Below are 19701 nucleotides of genomic sequence, written 5' to 3' on the forward strand. Positions count from 1 at the left end.
TCAAGGCCAGGTTGGACACAGGGGCTTGGAGCAAGCTGCTCTAGTGGAAGGGGTCCCTGCCTGTGCAGGGGTTGAGCTGGGTGAACCATTCCCATGCTCATCCCGGAGCATCCAGGCTGCCACGCGTGGCCGTGCATTGCCCTCTGCGGGAGCACGGCCGCCCTGCAAGCCGAGCCTGTCTGTGCTCCCTCTGCCTCCGCTCCAGGCATGGAACAGGCTTTTCCTGCTGTTCCTTTGCCCCAGCAGTCACAGAGAGAGCTTTTGTAGCGTCCTGCCCAGAGAGCATCTGGTTTGGAGAAGCAGCACATTCATTCCTTAGGGATAGATGAGAATTAAACCCTTTTCACTTTATATGGGCATCATCTGCGGTAAAGCTGGACCCTTTACCCATCCTACTGCTTCAGGGCACTGGGATGGGAGAGTGGGAGGTATTTGCATGCTTTCTGCTTGCAAAACACACCAGGGCTCTGGTGGGCTGCAGGTCCAGCACCCTTACCCCATCCTTCCCAGTGCTTTCCAGCCAGGGGGTCTAGGTCTGGGTCTGCCCCCTCACCATCCCTTTCTACTCTGGTCTCAGCCAACAAGCCAGATTTGCAACCTCTCACTTGGACGCAGAGCTGGGTGCAATTTCAGGCCTCTCCCCCTTCATAGGGTGTCTAAAGCTATGATTAAGAGCTAAATTACAACTGGGCAGCCATCCCTGACGGGGAACCACAAGGTCTGGGGAGGCAGCTATTAAAGGTAATTGAGTCTAACAAGTATAACGTGTGCATCAACCAAAGGGGAGGCCCATGGTGGGGGTTATATGGGATCAGGGGTTCTCTTATGGGCACCACCACTGACTTCCTGCACTGCTCCCAGCGCAAAGCTACCCTTTGGGACAAGGTGATTGCTGAGGATGAGGCTGTGTTACTGCTTAAATGTATTTTGCTGCGTGGTCTGGCTCTTAAAATGAGGCGGACAATGGCCTTGTGAAGCATCAGACCACAGACATCACCAGCATTTTCTTCCCAACTGCTCAACCCATGCTGATAGTGTTAAAAAGCATCCAGCATCCAAGCGCTGTGGGTTTTCGCATCACTTTCAACTAAGCTGTTTCCATCATCCCTGTTAATCGTGATGGAGCCACCTCGGAGGAGGCACAGGACCCTCCTCTCCCGCAGGGTTTTGGTGGGATGGAAGGAGGTGGCACGGGGCCACTGCACTGGGGGGAACTGAGGAAAAGGCTGCCGAGGTGCCAGCAAGGTGGCTGGAAGCCCAGGCAAAGCTTCCCACACATTCTGCAGCATCCCATGCTGATTCACCTCACGTTTACCCTGCTGAATGCCACTAAACCTTCAAGTTAATCCTCCCATCACAGGACTTCCTTTGATGTCAAAGGGGGAATTTTATTTGATGGCAAAGGAGGATTTTTTCCCCCTATGTAATTATTCCTTTTTTAAATTCCCCCCTTTTTAGGCACAAGAGATCCCTGCCAGATTCATGACTTGTGGAGGCAGCTCCCACACAAGGTATTTATATATTTATATGTACATGATGCAAACGTGGTACTGAAAGACCTGAAGTTTCAGGCAGAAGATAAGGGGAATTTCCCATTTCCTATTTGTTTCAGTGGAAACTGCCCAGGAAGAGTCTGCAGCAGGATCAGGACCAAAAGCTGTGAGATATGGCACTGGGAAGTAGCTCTTTAATATAAACACGTTCAGGGAAAACATCTTGTATTTAAGACTGAGCAAGTATTGATGCCTGGGAATGATTCCTGCCACTACTTAAATTACAGGCATGGATAAAACAGATCCACTCCAATTCTGCACGCATTTCCCGTTGAGCATCCCTGATGCTGCTGGGATTGCTGGGCTTGAACATCCCAGCATGGATGGGATCACTGAATAACCTTCAAGAAGCTGCCAACTGTGGGTAGCACTAAAGAAGCTTTCTGTAGTAGCCAGTAATGATGGAATAGGTGAGTTTATTCAGAGTTTCAATCAGTTTTTATGAACTACTAGGAAAAAGAGGATACAACTGCAGAGCTCTACTGAAAATGTTATGAAATAGTCTATATATGTCAATAATTAAGTGTGTCCTTGCTAATAATTCATTGCATAGACAGAGCATAAAACATGGTTCTCCTGGGAATGGAAAATGAGCCCTATGAGGCATTGGCCTTGCCCTGGTATCTCAGGCCTGTGTGACCCCCTGCCTGGTGATCTCCTGCTGTCCTGGGGATCCCAACCGACTGCTCCGTGCCTCCCACTGCTTTGCTGCAGCTTCAATCCGCTCCCTGAGCGCCTGTGCCCAGTCCTGTCCCCGCTGCAGGGGGATTGACCTGGTCTCCATCGCTGTTAAGGCAGTGATTTCAGGGGGGATCTGGGGAACCAGGCCAGCACGGAGCAGGGCATCCTGGAATTTGACTGCAGAGGCTGGAGCTAAGCAACACCGGTGCGTTCTGAAAGGGAAAGGAAAGGAAGAAAATTATTGATGTGAACGAGTCCTGAGCTGGAGATGCTGCAGGAGCAAGTGGTGCTTCTGCTCCCAGTGCTCCCAGGCACCGCTGTTCTTACCTGTCTGGGTGTGAGTAGTGATAGTGAGCAGCCACAGCAGAGTGAGGACACAGCTGGTAGTGATTCTCCTCCCAGCAGCGCCGCATGGCTCGCACGATGTCCTCATCTGAGGCTGAGCATGAGCGCAAGGTCTCAGAGAGCTGTGGACCCAAGGGAAATGGGGAGGCTGGCACAGGGCATCACCATCCCAAGTGTTCCCAGTGGGGCTGGTGCTATGGGAACTCAGCAAAGCAGTCTGAGGTGGGGTTCCACAGGGACTGAAGGAAAAGGGGTTGCTGCTGGAGCTGGGGAATGAGGCACTGCTGGGAATGGATGGGGTGCAAGCAGGGGCTTTCCATCCCCAGGTGCTCAGAGCACGAACTAAGCTCCTCAGCTCTGCTTTGTGTTTACATGCTCGGAGGGAGTCTCTGAGGGCTTGTAAAACCCACCTCAGTTCATAAGCTCTTATTTCTTTTAATAATGCAGCTTTTCAGTATTTATCTTGTTGCTGCACAAGCAGGAGTGGGCACTGGGCAAAGGATGCTCAGTGTGAACAGTGTGTGTTGGATGGGAAGAGGCAGAGCTTTGCATCTGGCCCAAAAGCCTCCCAGTTTAAAAGTTCGACTTCCACCTCTATTCCTGCTTTGTGCTTGTGCTCCCTTGTGCTGTAACACCGAGGCTGGATTGCAGCACCAAACCCATCACTTAAAGCATTACACAGGCGACTCCCAAACAGCACCCTCAGTTTGTGCTGGCTCCTGCTCCGTGATGCCTCCGTGCTGGCGCTGCAGTGGCCAAGGACAGCGTGGTTTCATATCTTACTTAAATACTTGTAGGTCTTTTTCATTAGTTTTTCAAAGAAGAAAGATGTTTCTTTAGAAAAATATAATTAAATGGGTTTTTAACATCTCCATGCACATACATAGAAAACTTCTGCTCTCGTCTCACATTATGTTTTTGGTTGGAAACTCTCTGCTATGATTTTTTTAATCCAAAAATAAGTTGAGAACAAGTGGTGGCAGTAGATCTCCTCATACACACACATAGAGTGCTGTGTGAATCTAGAGTTTTTAGTCTAGAGAAGAGCAGACTGAGAGGGGATCCCATCAATGCAGATCAATAGTTCAAAAGTGGGCGTCAGGAGGATGGTGCCAGACTCTTTCCAGTGATGCCCAGCAACAGGACGAGGAGCAATGGCCATAAACTAAAACGCAACAATTTCCACCTCAACATGAGGTGGACCAGCAAAGGAGGTGATACTGCCCCTCTACTCTGCTCCCGTGAGACCTCACTTGGGAGTACTGGTGTCCTCAACATAAAAGGGACATGGAACTGTTGGAACAAGTCCAGAGGAGGCCACGAGGATGATCAGGGGACTGGAGCACTTCCTGTATGAAGACAGGCTGAGGAAGTTGGGGCTGTTCAGCCTGGAGAAGAGAAGGCTGTGTGGAGACCTCATAGCAGCCTTCCAGTATCTGAAGGGGGCCTATAGGGATGCTAGAGAGGGGCTCTTCATTAGGGACTGTAGTGATAGGACAAGGGGTAACGGGTTAAAACTTAAACAGGGGAAGTTTAGATTGGATATAAGGAAGAAGTTCTTTACTGTCAGGGTGGTGAGGCACTGGAATGGGTTGCCCAGGGAAGTTGTGAATGCTCCATCCCTGGCAGTGTTCAAGGCCAGGTTGGACAGAGCCTTGGGTGACATGGTTTAGTGTGAGGTGTCCCTGCCCATGGCAGGGGGTTGGAACTGGATGATCTTAAGGTCCTTTCCAACCCAAAGTATTCTATGATCCTATGAGGAAGAACTTCTTCATGTTGAGGGTGTCAGAGCGCTGCCCAGGGAGTTGTGGAGTCCCCCTCTCTGAAGCCATCCCAAACCCCCCTGGACGTGCTCCTGTGTAACCCGCTCTGGGTGTCCCTGCCTTGGCAGAGGGGTTGGACTGGATGATCTCCAGAGTCCTTTCCAACCCCAGTGGTTCTGTGTGATTCTGTGAGTGAGGAACTGACCTTCCTGTGCAAATCCTCCGGCAGCTTCAGGCTTTTCGATGCGCTGAATTGCTCCATCAGCGTTTTTATCAGGCAGCTGTCGGAGCCTGAGAGCAGCCAGAGGACCCTCTCCACGTTGTAAGGCTCCTGGGACAAGGCAAGAGGTGAGCAGTGGAAATCCAAGCGCTTGTCTCAATGGCAGAGCACCTGTGTGGATTCTATGATGTCTGATGAGGGTTGAGGTCCTGCCGATGCATTTGTCTTGGTGGAAGCGGCAGTGGGCTTTGTGTCTTTCCCCCTGCACATTTATATTCCAAGACAAGTCTTTGGGAACACAATGTCTTTCAGACCTCTGACCTGTCAGAGCAGTCTGGCAGTGACCATCAGATTGAGAATAAAACTAATAAAGGGACTACTGATAAATCTAAGGAGTGACCACATCAGTGCAATCACCTTGAGGAACGCAGTCTAATAACACACTGTATTTGAGAACCCGAAATATCCAGCTGTTTACTCAATGCTGCAGCATTGCAGCTCCCTGAAGGGCTGACCCATGATCTTTATGAACACACGAGGCACATATAGGACTTGACTGGCCTGTATGGAGCAATGGGTGTTGCAACACTGCAACAAAACTCGGTGCAAGACCATACAAGAGGGTCTCAATTCACTGCTCGCTGTCTCATTCTTGCATGCTCACACACACCAAGAAACATTAACCCAGGTGAATGTTGACCTTGGCCAGGAAACCTTCTAAGGATAAACAGGACAAGGGGTACCAATACCAAGTCCTCATCACATCTCCTGGGTCCAAGCATTGGTCTTGGTTCAGTTCTTTACACCTCTTAGCAGCTGGCAATGCCTATGACCTTTTGTCTCTTCATCCTGACCTACCTTAGTGAGTCATCAGGACTTACTCAGCCTTTCGTGTCCTTATCTGGATGGCTTATGGCCCCAGTCCTGTTCTTTATCTTCCCATCATCACATCCCAGAGCCTCCAGCCTGTAATCTTCAGTCTAGTTTGGTTGAGCCCTTTCCTTTAGGCTGTCCCCTGGTTTAGGCTGTCCTGAGAAGCTACGTGTCAGAGTGCTTGGACTGCAATGAACTGCTACTGGAGGTGCCTCCAGCACCCTCCTGACACCCTTCCTCCCATCCTTCCTTCTGCTGCTCCCACATCCAGACCTGTCCCTTTCCCCTCCATTCATACCAGCCTCATGGTTTCCACTGCAGAGCATTACATAGACATAGACACCAGGAAGTTGAACTGGGCCAGGACACTGGTACAAGCATTGGCCGTGCCGTTTAAGTTATGAACCAGCTCTCTGGTCTGATTTTGTCCTATGCCTCTGGAGTTGCGTAGGAGAGCACTGGGGCCCAGTCTGGAGGGCAGGTCATGGTGGGGACTGCTCCCAAGGAACGTTTTGGCATGTACATATAAGCTGTGTGGTACTTTCTGACCTCAAGGCCAGAGAACAGCCCTTGGTTAGTTTAAAGTAACGCAAAGAAACAGCATCTGCTGTGATTCTCCTGGGATAGCTCCTTACAAGGCTCATTCACGCTGGACTTTCTGCTTCACCTTCATCTCTTCAGTTAGCATCTAATTGGAAAGTTTTCTCTGCTTTAGCTTAGTCTGCAGAAGAGGCAACCTAAAGAGGTTGTGCACTCTCCATCCTTGAAGGTTTCCAACACCCAACTGGCCAAAGCCCAGAGCAACCCAGTCTGACCTCCGGCCTGACCCTGCTTTGAGCAGGTCCCAGCTAGAAAAGCCCTGAATTCCAGCATGAATGAACTGTTGAACTGTGGAAATATTTGCATGGATGCTTCAGATGTGAGCTGAACCATGACGGGTGGAGAGGGATGTGCAGACGGGTCCACCCATCCAGCTCCTCAGGAATCTCTGGGCATCACCCCACTCAGCTGCCTTCCCTCATGATCCCAAAGTCTGGAATATAGTTAGTGCCCCAGGGACATGGGTTGAGAGGAGCCCAGCTACCCTTTGAGCTTTGAAGAGCTCCATAAATCCATGCCTCAGGAGGAAAGTCAAGCTGCAGACCACAACAGCCTGGTGATAGGGGCGTAATGACTTTTTGACTGCAAAGTATGGCAGCTCCTCCAGGCTCCCAGGTCCTCCCTGGCTGTTTGAACAGCTCTTGGAAAATCCAGGTAGCCTAAGGCCACAGTGATACAACACCAAGTCTTTGTCTTTCACACTTTGATCACTTGTTTGGAAGCAGGTCCAATCCCTGTGGATCACAGGGTAGGTATGAAAAGGGAGGTATTTGCTTCCAGGTGTTTGGTTTCTGTACCTCCATGACTTTTCATTTCTGAGGCCTTTGCCTGCCTGCTCAGACTTGTTTTGCTCTGAGCAAGCTGCACATGGCCATAGAGGAGGCATCTCTGGGCTTCCTTACCTTCTTCCTGGTCTCTTCCTTTCAGAAGCATCAACAAAGCCCTTGAGACATAATGGGATTTACAGCTTTCCAAGTGCTACATTCTGAGGAAACATCCCTCTCTTGCTAACCTTGCACCAGTGAAACCCCAGAACCAGCATTCCAGAATGAAGACTACAAAGTCAAGCATTGAGAAGCGAGGAAGAAGGCATTTGATCAATCTCAGCTCAGCAGTCCGCAGCATAAATGCTCATATGAGTCACACCTCTTCATGCATCACTGAGAGGCATTGCCAGTGGCAGAATTCTGCTCTCATAAACCAGGTAGAACAAAGTACAAGGGGAAAAACATATCATATTGGATATTTTCCCATTTTGGTCAGTTCATTCCATACCTGAATATCCATGGCTGATGCTAAGGTAGGCTTCACGCTCTCTGACAGTGAGAAATCTCCATGTTGGACAGTCCTGTGAATGACGTCGTTGCTGTTCACCACAGCAACAAGGCGAATTGGGAGACCCATTTTCTGGGCAATGCATCCAGCTCAGGGAAAAAGAAGTGAAAACAAACACTTGATGAAGAAACATTCAGAGGAGATTTAGCAAGAAGTCATTGTACAGATTCATTGGGCATATAGTTCCCAAGCAGATGCAAATGGCATTCCCTAGTGCAGGGGGTTGGAACTGCATGATCTTAAGGTCCTTTCCAACCCAAACTATTCCATGATTCTATGACTCTGAGATACCTGGTTTTAATGTTTTGGTAGAGCACCAGATTATAAAGCCCAGGGATGCAATGCTTCACCTGCCATTGAACACTGACCCTTGGGCATCTCCGCCTTTGAAGGTGGATGGGAAGAGGACTGAGAGGTCAGGCAGTTGCTATTCAAACAAGAGAGATGAAGCTTTTGGGCTCTTGCAGCTTATTAATACTGCTCTCATAAGACACTTCTAGGTCCATTTTCTATTGTGAGGTGTCCCTGCCCATGGCTGGAGGGTTGGAACTGGCTGATCTTAAGATCCTTTCCAACCCAAACCATTCTGTGATTCTATGTTTTTGGGATTGAGGCAATCAAGGACTCACATTTAGAAGGCCAGATTATGCAATAAAGAGTGGTTCTCTTGAGTGTACTCTATGCAAACCAGAGCAGGACTAGGCAGGACTCCACACAAAACAGAGCTGCAGTATTTTCCCTCCTTTCTGGATCAGACACATTCTATCCTTTTCCAATGTGCCCATCTTCAAGATAGCTACAGTCACCAAAGGGTGGTGTGGCTTTCCTGCACCTTCCAAATCCTCAGTGACCCCTGAATGACTAATAACCATCCATGAGTAATAAAACAGAAGTGGTGCTGAAGAAACCCTACCAGAGAGTGGGTGTATAAACAGCAATACACAGCATCTGCAATGTGCTTTTAGTCCATAGGTCAAGCACTCTCTTCGTTATCTAACCTATCTTTTTCCCTCTTTACCTGTGATATTTCCTCCTCCTCCTGTTGGCACAACAATTTCCACCACTGGCAGCGGGGTGGTATCCAGGGATGGGGCGCATTGGAAGTAAGCATAGAAATGGTGAGCAATCTGCACCATGATCCTGGACCAGTTGACTGAATTCAAGCTCATCAGATTGTATTTTTGGGCAAAATCTACATCGGCGAACAGTTCCTTGATGGGCACATCAATTTCATCGCTGTTCCCATGAGCTGGCGGAGGGAGAAAGGGAAGATTAGATCTGCCAACATCAGTGCATCAGGCACAAGGTATTTCTGCTCAGAAATGGGGTCAGCCTCAAGCCCTGCTGTGTGCTGCAGCTAAGGATGACCTGAGATGCCCACCCGCCTTGGGAGCCAGCGGTTGAGCCATCCACTGCATGGATGCTGCATGGTTTCTGCAGACGTTGCACTCTAGGCTCTTGCTTATCCCAAGTATGTCTTAGCCAGGAAGGCAAATACCTGCATCCCCTATGAGATGACAAGGTGAGACCTGGCTGAGCAGAGGCATCCATGGGACAGCAAAGAGCCCAGAGGTAATTCCTAACCATGGGGACAGCATGGTGGTAAGGGATGAGCCACCATGAAGATGAGGGGACGGGAGAAGGGGTGACCTTCAATCCTTCTAGTACCAAGAAACGGTCCTAATTCAGTGCAGCTAAACACCAGTCACCTGCATAGAAGCAGCTCTGATCCATGGCCAGGAGAAAAGGAAGCCTTGAAACACTTGGTGATCAAACTGAGGATATGTGCTACAGGCTCCAGTTAGCCAGATATCTGGGCATAGTGACCATGGTGGCAATGACCTGGATGGCTGCAGCTACTAAAACTGCAACTCCCTGAGACTTCTAGAGTCATGGTTTGACACAGAAGAGCCATAAACTGGGCATTCCAACAGCAACACCAACCAGCAAAGATGTGGATGTTGTCTTCAATGACGGTGGTCATCTGAAGCTCTTGTATCTGGGTGCACAACCCCTTGGGCAGCAGAACAAAGATGTCTGTGTTCTTCTGCCCTCTCACGCTCTCAATGGCTGAGCTCCCAGTGTCCCCTGAAGTCCCTGTTTCGAGTGAGGGAGAACCAAGAAGAGCAAAAAGAATTGATGTGTCAGTCAAACCTGCATCACTGCACTTGAAGAATAAGATGCAGAGATGTTCCCTGAGATGCTTTTGGCTGGAGCAGCCACCCTGCCGTTGCCCACAGGCCATTCACCAGCCACCTATGAGGCAACACCACCCAGGGCTTCTATGGGGAGGGTCATGAGATGATGGCAATCAAGGTAAAGACCTCCCCTACACAAAGAGGCATACTCACCCACCAAAACAGTGACGTGCTTCTGCCTTTTCTCCAAGAAGTACTGTAAAAACTGCCCTGTACAGGACAAGGACAGGTCCTTAAACGCATAAGTAACCCCGTGCCAGAGCTCCAAAACATTCAGCCCATCTTTCAGCCTGGATAGATGGACGACATCCTTGTGTCTGAACCTGCTGAAGGCCTTGTCGACCAGGTCTGTAGGGAAGATGGTTAAAGGAGCTTAGATTGGGTAGAGGAGCGTTTTTCTGACCCATGCCTTCCTGCACCATTCACACACAACAAAGACTCTGTTGCTGGAGAGGTGATAGATACCCAACAAGTTATTCCTAGCTATTGGGAGTAAACCAGCCCATGTTCATTGTGTTGGACAGCTGTATACAAGTAACCCCAGCCGATACCTGACACAATCAAAGCTGTGTTACAATATAAAACACAGGAAACCAGGATTTGCCATAAGGTGCTATTGCAGCAGAGGTTGTAGCTGCCCTCTGGTGCAGTGATAGCTGTTAAATGCCAAAACCACTAAAAACCAGTCTCAGTGGGAGTGTGCAACACCAGAAAGCCCTGGTGGAGGGCAGGTCTGGAGCACCCCGCAGCAAGCAGGGCCACAGCATCAGCTATCACTGTTATAGTCACCAGAATCCCTATTTGCACAGACAGGACACCTTTTCCACAAGGTAGCAATTCCCAGCAAGGGGAGATTCTCCTCCCAGACAGAGAATAGGGTACAGAAAGCAGCAGGGAGTGATGCAGCAGGCTCCAAACTCCAGTGGCTGTGAAGAGGATGGAGCGAAGGCAGGCAGATGCATTGATCACCCCAAACCCCTGCTGCACATCCCTGCGAGCAGCCGGTTGAGGCTCACCACTGAGTGTGCTCCGTGGGACCAGGTCAGCAGTGATGAAGAGGGAGCACAGCTCCTTCACCAGCTCTGGGTAGGAGAGGCTGCTCCATCTCCGCAGGGTGTCCCGATCCAGAGAGGGGATGCGCTTGGGCATGAAGAGGCCCCCATCGGATGCGAAGCCGGAGAAGAGGGTCCTCTCGAAGTCGACGGTCCCTGCGCCTCCCCGTGTGCTGATGTACTCCATGGTGGTGCTGGGGAGACACCGCAATCACTGCCAAGGCCCTGAGCACCCCTAACTCGGAACAGTCCCGCATCCCAACCTATGGGATGCTGTGAGGGGTCCCTGCCCATGGCAGGGGGTGGAACTGCATGGTTCTTTCCATCCCAAACCATCCTATGGTTCTATAGAACTTCCCACGTGGACAGACAAATATCCTCAGGGAGGAAACCGCCTCCTCCCCCCAAAAGCCACAGGTTGCTGGAGTAGCCGGGGCTGGCAGAGGGCACACATCGTTTTGCAGGCACTGGAAACGCTGCCTGAGGTTTGCACGGAGCCTCCTGATCCCGCTTTCCCTGCGCCATTCCCACCATGCCCCGGACACACTCCCCGGCTTAAGCAAAGCCCTGATGGCGCTGAAGTCGCTGTGCAAGCACGTCATGTCCCCTGCGGGCTACTTGCAAAACCTGGAGCTTTAAAAGTAGGTAGATAAAGGGAAGAGAACGACTTGGGGGTTTTGAGTCCGCATTTTGCCAAAGGGGTTACACTAAAGATGGGATTTAACTCATGTAGGAAAGGCCGAGCGAAACCTCTGGATTCATGCAAATCCCACTGAGCAGCCTCCGGCGTTGCCGCTAGAAGCCCCTTTTAACCCCCTGCATCCCATGAATCTCCATAGCTATTCCCACCTCGGACACTCAAGCAGCCCCTCGGCACGGCCACAACCTTCCTGACCCCAACGCAGAGGCAGGGAAAGCAGCCACGAAACTCACCCCCAGCACTTGTAACCGGGCAGCCTCTGCCTGCACTTGTGCTCACGGGAAACTTCCCCTCGTTGCCACAGGTCAATGTTCCCCTCGGCGCACTCGGTCCTCCCACACCGCTTCTGGGAATGGGAATACGTGGGAAAGATGGAGCTGAGCTGCTCCTGGTGCGGCCGGGCAGGAGGCACAGGCTGCAGCAGGGGAGAAAGCTGGTTCAGTGTTAGGAGTTAGGTTTTAACCATGAGGGCGATCAAACAGGGCACAAGGAGCTTGTGGTCAGCGTGACCCCATTAGAGCTCAAAGTACAGCTGGGGAAGCACTGAGATACACCTGATTTAACCGTGAGGTTGGGTTTGAAGCTGAGATTGAACCTGCTTAAAGCAGGGTTTGGGTGGGAAACCTCCAGAGGTCCCTTCCAACCAAAACCAGTCTGTATTCAGCTGAGACGGTGAGGCTGGGATGTGATAACAGCTCTATCCCACCGTTGGGGAAACTGAGGCACAGGACAAAGAGGGGGCATACGCAGGGCTGTGTGAAAAACTCAGTTCTCCTTTGCAGGGAAGGGCTGTGCATCCTTTTTCTTACCTTTTAGCTTAATAAAGAAGTGTTGTTTGAAGGAGAAGGACCACAGGACTGGTGACTGCGTGGACCCAGGGTGCAGGAAGGTAAGATGCTGAGGTACAAAGCATGGCTGGTAACAGCCAGATGTGACTCAGGAAGCCCACACCTGCAGTGAGGGATACATGACTACCACAGCATCAAAGTCCAGCCCAACACACAATCCTTCTTTTACTCCCATGAGTAACCAGAGCCATGAGAAAAGTCTCTGGTAGAGAGTGATCCAGTCCTTTCCCTGGGCACTGATATGGAAACTGGCTTTTCTAAGCCCAACACATAAAAAGCTTGCTCATTTTCTGACCACCTCTAAGAAATCAGCTAGAAATGGAGCTACTTGCCTGTACTTCTATGTATTCTATCTCCCAGCCAGCCCATATCTCCCCATTGCAGGGAGATCTCTGTGCTCAGTGTTTCTGATCGCATTGCAAGGATGAAGCCTGAACCACCCAAACCTGCTGTAACCCCAGGGTCCTCTCTGAACCCACAGCCACCAGGTCCTCTTGGCACATTGGCATGTAGTGGGATGCTGAACCTGTAACGGGGGTCCCTTCTCATTCCAGATGTGCATCCAAGTCCTTTCACAGGGCACTAGAAAGCACAGGCAGCAGAGCTGGACCTTGTTCTTCACAGATGATGTTTAGATCAATGGTGAAACCTCACCAGATCTATCCTTGGAGTCACCAAAAGCCTCCAGGGTCACTGGGCAATGTCCCCAGGATGGAGCCTTAGCTCCACGTCATGCTCCAGTGGCAGCTGACACAATACACTTCAAGTAGCATCTCTGGAAAAGAAACAGTGAAATACAAGAAAATACAAAATAGAAATGAATATAATCAACTAAAAATACACTAAAAGCTGCAGGATACAGCACTTTGCCTCCTCTGACCTCTCCCATGACAGAGTGCCAAGGTGAAGTCAGGATCTTCTTCCTTTGCAGCAGTCTCTGCCCATGCAGAGGCAAAGCAGGCTTTGAACCCAGCTCAAATTTAGGCTTGAACAAGGAAAGGATCAAATCCATGGGGAAAGCTGCACAAGCTGATAGCTTTTATTATTAATGTAATACTTTAATATCACCAATGAGCATCTGATTGTCTCCACAAGGGTTTCACAGCGCATCCTCCCTACTCCCACCACCATGAGACTTTATGCCTCTGGGTATTCATTTACCCTACATCTAACACTTTCAATGTGTACACTACCTGTGTGAGACCACTGATTCATCTAATGTATGTATTTATTTCATGTCAAGAGCTTATAATGAAACTTAGGAACCCTTTAGCATTAGAACCCTGCAGGGTGCATATGGGAACCCTGCAATAGGAAAATGGGTTAAATCAGGTCACTCGTTGCTTCCCATTGACAGAAGGAAATGGTAGCAGGTCTGTTGCCCCAGCTTTATCTATGTCCTGGGCCGATCAGCAGTGATAGCCCTTGCTAATGAGGTCATTGATCGTGCTTTGATGCTAGGGATTGCTTGTTGGCAGCTATGAGTGAGTATAGAACACAGGGTGAGCACATAGGACATGTACTGGGATGACAGCTATTCACTGGGAGGGCTTTTCCTATGTTTAGCCCTGCAATTTCCATGCATTTGTGTTTAAAGTCCTATTTCTTTAATATTATCTGGATCTGTAAAAGGAAGGACGGGAATGGAGGCCCTGTGCTGCTGCTGCACACCAGCCTGTCAGGGCTCATCCACTGCAGCAACAGATCCAGAGCTGGAAAACGTAATAGCCTTTAATTAACCTGGTCTTACTCAATGCCTCCATATTCCTGCTGGGATTTGCACTTCCACTTTGGACCTTGCCTCTTCCTGAGCAGTTCTGACTCTTTGGACTCGCATGTCAGGAATCGGCTGTATTTGCAAACCTTAGCTAAGGCTGCTCTCAGACTTTGCCAGCTCTTTTAGTTGTACTGCTTCAGTTTTCATCGCTCCAGGTGGAATTTCCTCAGCCTTTCCCTGCACAAAAGGCATGGTAAGGACCAAGGAAGCAGAAGGGCACGTAGAGCACATGTTCCTGCACACCTCACCCCCGTATTTCAGGTCTCACCCAGAGCATTGTAGCACTCACAGGAGAGCACTGAAACACTCGGCTCCGTGTTTGCTGAGCAGCCTTCTCTCCTCTCCAGCAATGGCCCCCTTCTATGTCCCAGGCACAAGCAGTGCGTTGGGTTTGGGTTCCCTCTGCACACACCCAGCAGCGCATCCCCAGGGATGGGTCCAGAGAAGGGCACGGAGCTGGTGCAGGGCCTGGAGCACAAGTGTGATGGGGAACGGCTGAGGGACCTGGGGGGTTCACTCTGGAGAAGAGAAGGCTCGGGGGGGGACCTGATGGCTCCCTACAAGTGCCTGACAGGAGGATGGAGCCAGGAGGGGCTGGGCTTTGCTCCCAAGGAACAAGGGATGGGACAAGAGGAAACGGCCTCAAGCTGCACCAGGGCAGGTTTAGGTGGAGCTGAGGAACAATTCCTTCCCCAGAGGGTGCTCAGGCATTGGAACAGGCTGCCCAGGGCAGGGCTGCAGTCACCGTCCCTGCAAGTGTTCACACACCGTGGAGATGAGGCCTCAGTGCCATGGGTTAGTGGTGGCCTCAGCAGTGCTGGGCAATGGTTGGACTGGATGAGTTTGAAGGGCTTTTCCAACCTGTTTGATCCTCTGATTCTACGGGGACCGCAGGCTCTGGCAGCGCCGCCAGTGCATCCCCATGTCACTAGATGGCGGCAGCGCCTCGCATCCACCAAGGAATGTTGTCCTTCCATCAGCCCGCCCTCCCCTCCCTCCCTCCCTCCCCTCCCTCCCTCCCTCCAACTTCCCGGCCATGGATGCACAGCATCCCACCGGGATTTCAGGCAACAGCCAGGAAACCCCTCTCGAAGAGCCCCATTTGGGAGCCGAGGAAGAGGAGGACCAGGCAATGTCCTGCAGCAGGCAGCCAGGCTATGGAGCGGGGTGAACCAATGCAAAAGCTTGTCGGGGTGAGAAAGAGATTGCTTATGTTCACCCCATCTTCTCCCTGGGGTCTATCACCCCCCTTCCAGGAGGGTCGCTCATCCCCTGGGTGTCTCTAGAGCCTAATTCTATGGAGAGACTCAGAAAGGGGAACATGGAAAGACCCCCGGACAAGAATGCACCCAGTTTAGTACAAGAGCATCACATGAGATCAGTCAGCACAAAAATCTCCTCATATCTCCCTGTTCTGTCTCTGCCCATGAGTTGTCTGAAAACCATGCACGAACAGAAGCTTTCAGACCTATAAGGGAGCCAAGCAATGCCAGGCAGGTCCGGTAAGCAATAAGGATGTTCGGGGTTTTGCAATGCCCTTTACCACCCTGTACGGACTGCTTCCAGTGGGAATTGTGTTATGTTGTCTGAGAGAAAACACATAAGCTTGTCACAAGGGGTTGCTGAAGAAAATCTGTATCTCCTGCCTTCTGATGCACAGAAGTATGAACTTTTACAGTGAAAACAGAGAGATTCCAGGGACAAACTGTAGGGGTTTGGCCAGAAATCAAAGTATTTCAGTTCTGCCTTTCTCAGAGGCAGACCCACACGTAGGTGAGGTTCCTAGATCTATAGCAGGAAGGGGGCTGTCTGCATCTGCACAGGCAAACATGCACCCAGAATCATTTGTCTGAGCCTCGTGTCAAGGAGCTGTAAGGCAGAAATGTACAGTTGTAGATGAATTAACGTGCACAGAACTGCCCCGTGGTTACAGCGAATGGGGCTCTTTCCCCCTCTTTCTAGCTGACCTGAGATAGTTCTACGTGGGACAACACCTTTTCTCACCTACAAACATACACACACGCTTCTCCGCCTCCACTTGTGGTGATTTTGCAGGGCAAGGAGCTGCCAGCACATCGGCTGGGTTCAGTGCTCTTTCCTCACCCCGAAGTCTTTCACAACAGCCTCAAGGACATCCCTGTTGTGGTTTGGGTCTTGGAGACCAAAGTGCAGGACACACTTGTAAAGGCAGAGCAGAAAGGGAGCGTGAGGGTGGGATGGTGCAGTGCTGGCTCCTCTGTTGGGACATTGAAGACTCTGTTACCTGGAGCAGGTTGTGCAATCTGCTCGTGCTGCATCAAAGTTTGCATTAAACCTCAGGGATAAATTTTATCTCAATGTTTGCAATCCCATAGGATGTGGGCTCTGTGACAGCTCATTAGGGACCCAGTAAGGAAGAGGCTGTGGAGGCTGAGCAGTTACAGCTCATTTGCTTTATCACCTTCTCAGGTGACTTTGGGAAAGTCAGTGTCTATGTGCTCCATTATATGGAAAGCAGGGATACCCGTGCTCAGGGAGGTGCTTGAACTAAAGCAAACACAGCAGCAGCATCAAGTGGGACATGCACAGTGGCAATCTAGACTTTGTCCACAGCTCTGGCCTTGCTGGCACTGTGCTTGTTTCCCATGGAGCATCCCCCTGGCCCTGGACCTGCTGAAATCTCAGACCTCATTCAACCTCAAAGCAGTGTTCTGCCTCTGCATTGCACCTGTGCCATTGCTTTCCCCAGCCAAGGAGCACCATCTGGTAGGGAAACTCTTGGGGGTTTTGTTTGGACTTTCCCTTATGTTTAAACACAAACTGTGGTTGTATATTTGGCTCAAAGAGAGAGGAACAGTGGTCTGTGGCACAGAGCATCCTCACATTCAGTCTGGAGTGGTGAACGTAGAAGAGTGATGATCACCCCTGAGGCTCCACTGGGTATCATGGGTCTGGCACACCAAGTCAACTGCTTTGACAGTGATATTACATTAATGAAAAGCCATTTCAGGGAACAAGACATCCATACAGTGCGTGTGTGTGGTGAGATGGGTTGTGCGTCAGGACTCACGTGCAAACAGCAGGGCACGCAGACGCACAGGCTCCTCCTCATGTCTGTATGGGCCTGAGAAGCTCTCCTTGACTAATTAGCCGCAATCTGCTGGTAGCAGTTATTAAGTGAGCTGCTGTGATTGATAAATGAAGACTGGAGAGAGCACGGGCCAGCTGGAGAGGTGACAGCCAGGACTTGAGTTCATCCGGCCTCTTGGAGGCTGCTGCTCTTTGTGTCCCATCATGCAAGTGTACACTTGGCCACATGAAGGTTTATGTATCCCCACTGCGTATCCATGCACCTGGGTCAGATGGAGGCATCTGCACTGCAGCCATGTGGTGGGGTGAGATGAAACCCATTTGCATTGGTTAAATGTTCAATGCTGTGCTTTGTGGGGCTCTTCCAAACCTCCCTTTATTCAAGAACATTAACTGAAAATGGCTCCATTTCTTCCCCTGCCCTGGTTCAACCTAATTCCATAAGCAGTGAGCACCATTTCCAGTTCCATAAGCTGGACAGTGGCATGGAAGACATCATCCCACCAAAGCTGCAAGGAGAGAACAACAAGGCAAAGCTCCATGTGCCTGGGAAGAGGCAACAGCACCACGGCACATGTGTTTGAGGCAAGAACATGGCACAACCAGCAGCTTTATTCCTGCAGCAGGACAAGACCCCATCAGTAAAGGCCAGCTCTTCTGCAGGCTCTGCTCCCCACATGATCATTGGTAAGCAAAGCTAAGCCAGTGATAGGTCTCATGCTATCAGTGAAACCATTGCCTTGCCCTTGGAGAAGCAGTACTAAGCCTTTGCTCCTTTTCGGACCTTTGTAATCAGATGACAAGGGCTGATTCCTCTGCTGGATTTCGGCATTCATGGAAAGCTTTATCAAGCAGCAGCTCTCTGTACAAGCAGCTGCTTTCGGCACTCTTATCAAGGCTCTGATAGTGGAATATCTAATCTAAGCCAACATGAACTGGCGCTTGCATGTCTACGGCTTGGAAGTTACAGCTTGGAGGCAGCCAGGAGACTGTGATGGCCATTTCAAATGGAGAAACGTAATGGGAAAGGTGCTGAATTTCATCTCAGTGCTGTCTTGGTAATGCAGCACAGTGAAAACATGGTTAAACCAAGATGATCAGGGGGATCTCAGCGTCAGCACCATCTTCCCCATCCCATCCAACCTTTCCAAGCAATGCCATCATTTGGCCCGCTGAAGAAACCTTTGTTCCTCAAGGTTAAAAATAACCTGATCAAAGATGTGAACCCTGGGCAGGAGACCAAGTTCCCAGGTACAAGTAGAGCAGAAATAGGAACAACCAAGCAATAATACAGGTTTAGACAGAAGGAAGTCCACCTGGGGATCTCTGATTGGCAAGGATGTGACCAAGCTCTTAAAATAACTGGGTAGGAGTTCTGGGGTGTTCAGCTGCACCTGTATTAGGGAAATCCATGACTGAATCAGCAAAAGCCCTGGCTTGTAGCCTGTCACATTTGGGCTAAGAATATCCTAGTGTAGAGCCCTGCCTCAGCTTCCCAAAGCACTAATCTTAAATCAAAGTCTGGGAAGTCACTGGTGGAACACCGTTCACTATACCAGGTTGTTCCAAGCCCCGTTCAACCTGGCCTTGAACACTTCCAGAGATGGGCCAAGTCCTTCTCGTAGTTCAGAACTTGAGAGTTCTACTTCAACCTGGAGGATGCAGAGAAGGATTTTTGCTGCAGGAGCCCTGAGACTCAAAATCCTGTTCCCCAACACAACATCCAAGTTGTCAGGAAGCAGTGCATGCAGGAGGGTGGTTTCCCAGTGCGCTGCAGACACTGAATGAAAGTGGGAGCCAGGACCAGGAATCCCAGGGAAGGGTTGAGGGAAGAAGGTGATAACAGCTTCCAACTGCTCCACGGGCAGCTGAACAGATGACGGGGTCAAACAGTTCTTGATAATGGCAGATGTAATAACACGAGTGCACTTTGGGAGGTTTGGATTAAGCATCTCCTTCAAGAGGGGGGGTACAGCCCCAAGATGGGTACCCAGAGAGGTAGAGCAGGTGGGGTTTGAGATACAGCCAAAGCCATGGCTGAGCTGACCTGGTGTTGGTGATGCTCTTGCTTTGAGCCAGAGGTTGAATCAGTGGCATTCAGAGGGCTCTCCCAACCAGCATTTCCCTGATTCATCACCTTGGGATGTAAAGCAGAAATGATCCTACACTGTATTTCCAAAGCAACTTAAGCACAAAAGTACCTGCTGGCTTCCCACAAGACCTTCCTCATTTCTCTTTCTACAGACCGGGTCCATGATTTGGGGTAGGTATTTAGTTTTAACCAAATGGTCAATTAACGTGGCCTCGTGTTAATGCAAATCAGGCACACGTTCTTCTTCCTAGAAAGATAAATTGATGTCATGTTTGAAGAGATCCTGGTGGGGAGATGTACAAGTATTCTGAACTTTGCTGTTGAGATTAAGGTTGTCTCACCTGCTGTTTGCTCATCAGGCCTGCCTAGATAATCATTACCTTGGCCAAATTTCATTCTGTGAGGGCTTCTTCTAAGAACTTCTGCATTTCTTTACTGGGGGATGTACCAGAACATGAGTCCAACAGAGCAGACAAACCAGAGAGGTTTTATCTTTGATCATTGATTGAAAAATCAGTTGATTGCAATTCTAAACTCGCCAGCAGTGATCCATAGTCCTCATTTATCCAACCCACCAAAGCTGGGAACATGGATA

At 50.2% G+C, this 19701-nt stretch overlaps 1 protein-coding gene across 1 annotated transcript; it reads right to left on the bottom strand.

The window, feature by feature from the left end:
- Positions 1–2113: 2113 nt before the first annotated feature.
- THNSL2 (threonine synthase like 2) lies at positions 2114–11564 on the bottom strand. Its single transcript, XM_061466317.1, has 9 exons — positions 11470–11564; positions 10585–10814; positions 9722–9916; positions 9315–9467; positions 8389–8619; positions 7311–7459; positions 4548–4673; positions 2562–2701; positions 2114–2446 (listed from the first exon to the last, which is right to left on the bottom strand). The coding sequence occupies exons 2-9, from the start codon at positions 10805–10807 to the stop codon at positions 2179–2181; spliced, it is 1485 nt and encodes a 494-aa protein (XP_061322301.1). The 5' UTR covers positions 10808–10814; positions 11470–11564; the 3' UTR covers positions 2114–2178.
- Between the last annotated feature and the right edge of the window lie 8137 nt (positions 11565–19701).

This window comes from Pezoporus flaviventris, unplaced genomic scaffold (assembly GCF_033815535.1).
Source record: "Pezoporus flaviventris isolate CSIRO_AGI_PZ_B2104156 unplaced genomic scaffold, CSIRO_AGI_Pfla_v1 ptg000002l, whole genome shotgun sequence".
Classification (NCBI taxonomy): domain Eukaryota; kingdom Metazoa; phylum Chordata; class Aves; order Psittaciformes; family Psittacidae; genus Pezoporus; species Pezoporus flaviventris.